Source organism: Mandrillus leucophaeus, unplaced genomic scaffold, assembly GCF_000951045.1.
Source record: "Mandrillus leucophaeus isolate KB7577 unplaced genomic scaffold, Mleu.le_1.0 Scaffold552, whole genome shotgun sequence".
NCBI lineage: Eukaryota > Metazoa > Chordata > Mammalia > Primates > Cercopithecidae > Mandrillus > Mandrillus leucophaeus.
In genome coordinates, this window is record NW_012105942.1 from 1,065,733 (window position 1) to 1,068,167 (window position 2,435).

General features: G+C 35.8%; 1 protein-coding gene across 2 annotated transcripts in view; it reads right to left on the bottom strand.

Moving 5' to 3' along the window:
- Positions 1 to 2,435, bottom strand: part of LOC105552377 (band 4.1-like protein 2) — a 179,187-nt gene that overhangs the window by 76,758 nt on the left and 99,994 nt on the right. For both annotated transcript variants that reach the window (XM_011998024.1, XM_011998023.1), the window contains exon 5: positions 414 to 456. In XM_011998024.1, coding sequence (XP_011853414.1) covers positions 414 to 456 — 43 coding nt within the window. The remainder of the gene's footprint in view (positions 1 to 413; positions 457 to 2,435) is intronic.

A 2,435-nucleotide genomic window follows, 5' to 3' on the forward strand; every position in this document is an offset into this window, starting at 1 on the left:
CTCATTCTAGTACTAGGAACAGTGTCTCTATATGTCTCTGTGACCAAAGATGTGCATATTGAACCAATTATACACTTTCAAAATGAAGCAAAGCATAAGTATCAGGTCGCATTGGAGTAAAATTTACAGAAAAGTAGCTTCTCTCTCTTTCCCAGAAAAAAAAAAGGTCAGATGTTACTTGGTAGGATATTCTGAGTGAATATTTAGGAATGTGAGTCTAGAACCTTCTCAAAATTTGGAGCCCCCGAGCCATGTACAAAACAGTCACAATTCCACAAAAATATTATTAGTATTATTAACTTCTAAGATGGCATAAATGCAAAATAGAACTGACCATTCTATTATTGATCATTTATATCACAAATAGGTATCAAGATACCTTAACTTCAAAGAATGATTATTTAAATACTTACTTCTCAGTTGTCTCTTTATTTCTTTAGCAGGATCTAGCCAGTTCTGTGTGAGGGAAAAAAAATTAATTCATAAGAAATATTCTAGAGTCTAAAATAGAACAGTTTACAGTTCACATAATTATTTACGTGTAAACACATTTTAATAAAGTCCTATTCAAAGCGACTGTCACCTATTAGCATTCCACTGGGCTAAGTATTGCTTTGTTCTTGGGTACATATGTGTGTAAATGTGTTAAGTGTGTATTATAAGTAAAATATTCAAATGCTTTTAAGGTGGGTCTCATGGGCCTCATTCTTTTGCATCTAAGATGGTCCAAATGATGAGACATATCTTCACACAGTCTTTATTCTGTAGAACTGCCAACAAATAGCCCCTGCAGACACTGAAATGAGAGCTTTTCAAGGACAATAATGGATTCTTAATCATGAAGGATAAAGTGTGAAAATGGAAACTGATGGCTAAAAGTATATACATACCAATCAAACAATTATCTCAACTCCTAAAACCAACTCCTCCTCCTCCTTAATACTCCTTTTCCCTCCAACTCTATAATTATAAAGAGAGGTAAGGTCAGACTGTAGATAATATTTCCCTTCCTGGTCTTAATATAATATACTTCTTTCTTCTTAATCTGATTCTAAGTTGGAAGTAACAATCATGAGGAACTCCCTTTCACTTTCCCCTCATTCCTGCTCCTTAAGAAAACTTTACTCAGGCTGCTCTGCTGGCAGCTCTGGCCAGGGCAATCAGGCAAGAGAAAGAAATAAAGAGCATTCAAATAGGTAGAAAGGAAGTCAAATTGTCTCTGTTTGCAGATGACATGACTGTATATTTAGAAAACCCCATTGTCTCAGCCCAATATCTCCTTAAGCTGATAGGCAACTTCAGCAAAGTCTCAGAATACAAAATCAATGTGCAAAAATCACAAGCATTCCTATACACCAATAATAGAGAGCCAATGATGACTGAACTCCCATTCACAATAGCTACTAAGAGAATAAAATACCTAGGAATACAACTTACAAGGAATGTGAAGGACCTCTTCGAGGAGAACTACAAAGCACTGCACAAGGAAATAAGAGGACACAAACAAATGGAAAAACAAGCCATGCTCATGGATAGGAAGAATGAATATTGTGAAAATGACCATACTGCCCAAAATAATTTATAGATTCAATGCTATCCCCATCAAGCTGCCACTGACTTTCTTCACAGAATTAGAAAAAACTACTTTAAATTTCATATGGAACCAAAAAAGAGCCTGTATAGCCAAGACAATCCTTAACAAAAATAACAAACAATGCTGTGATGCTGGAGGCATCACACTACCTGACTTCAAACTACACTACAAGGCTACAGTAACCAAAACAGCATGGTACTGGTACCAAAACAGATGTACAGACCAATGGAATAGAACAGATGCCTCAGAAATAACATCACACATCTACAACCAACTGATCTTTGACAAACCTGACAAAAACAAGCAATGAGGAAAGGATTCCCTATTTAATAAACGATGTTGGAAACACTGGCTAGCCATATGCAGAAAACTGAAACTGGACTCCTTCCTTACACCTTATACAAAATTAACTCAAGATGGATTAAAGACTTAAACGTAAGACTAAAACCATAAAAACCCTAGAAGAAAACCTAGGCAATACCATTCAGGACATAGGCATGGGCAAATACATCGTTTCTAAAACACCAAAAGCAATGGCAACAAAAACCAAAATTGACAAATGGAATCTGATTAAACTAAAGAGCTTCTGCACAGCCAAAGACCATCATCAGAGTGAACAGGCAACCTACAGAATGAGAAAAAAATTTTGCACTCTATCCATCTGACACAGGGCTAATATCCAGAATCTACAAGGAACTTAAACAAATCTACAAGAAAAAAATAACCCCATCAAAAAGTGGGTGAAGGATATGAACAGACACTTCTCAAAAGAAGACATTTATGCAGCCAACAAACATATGAAAAAAAGCTCATCATCACTGGTCATTAGAGAAATGCAAAT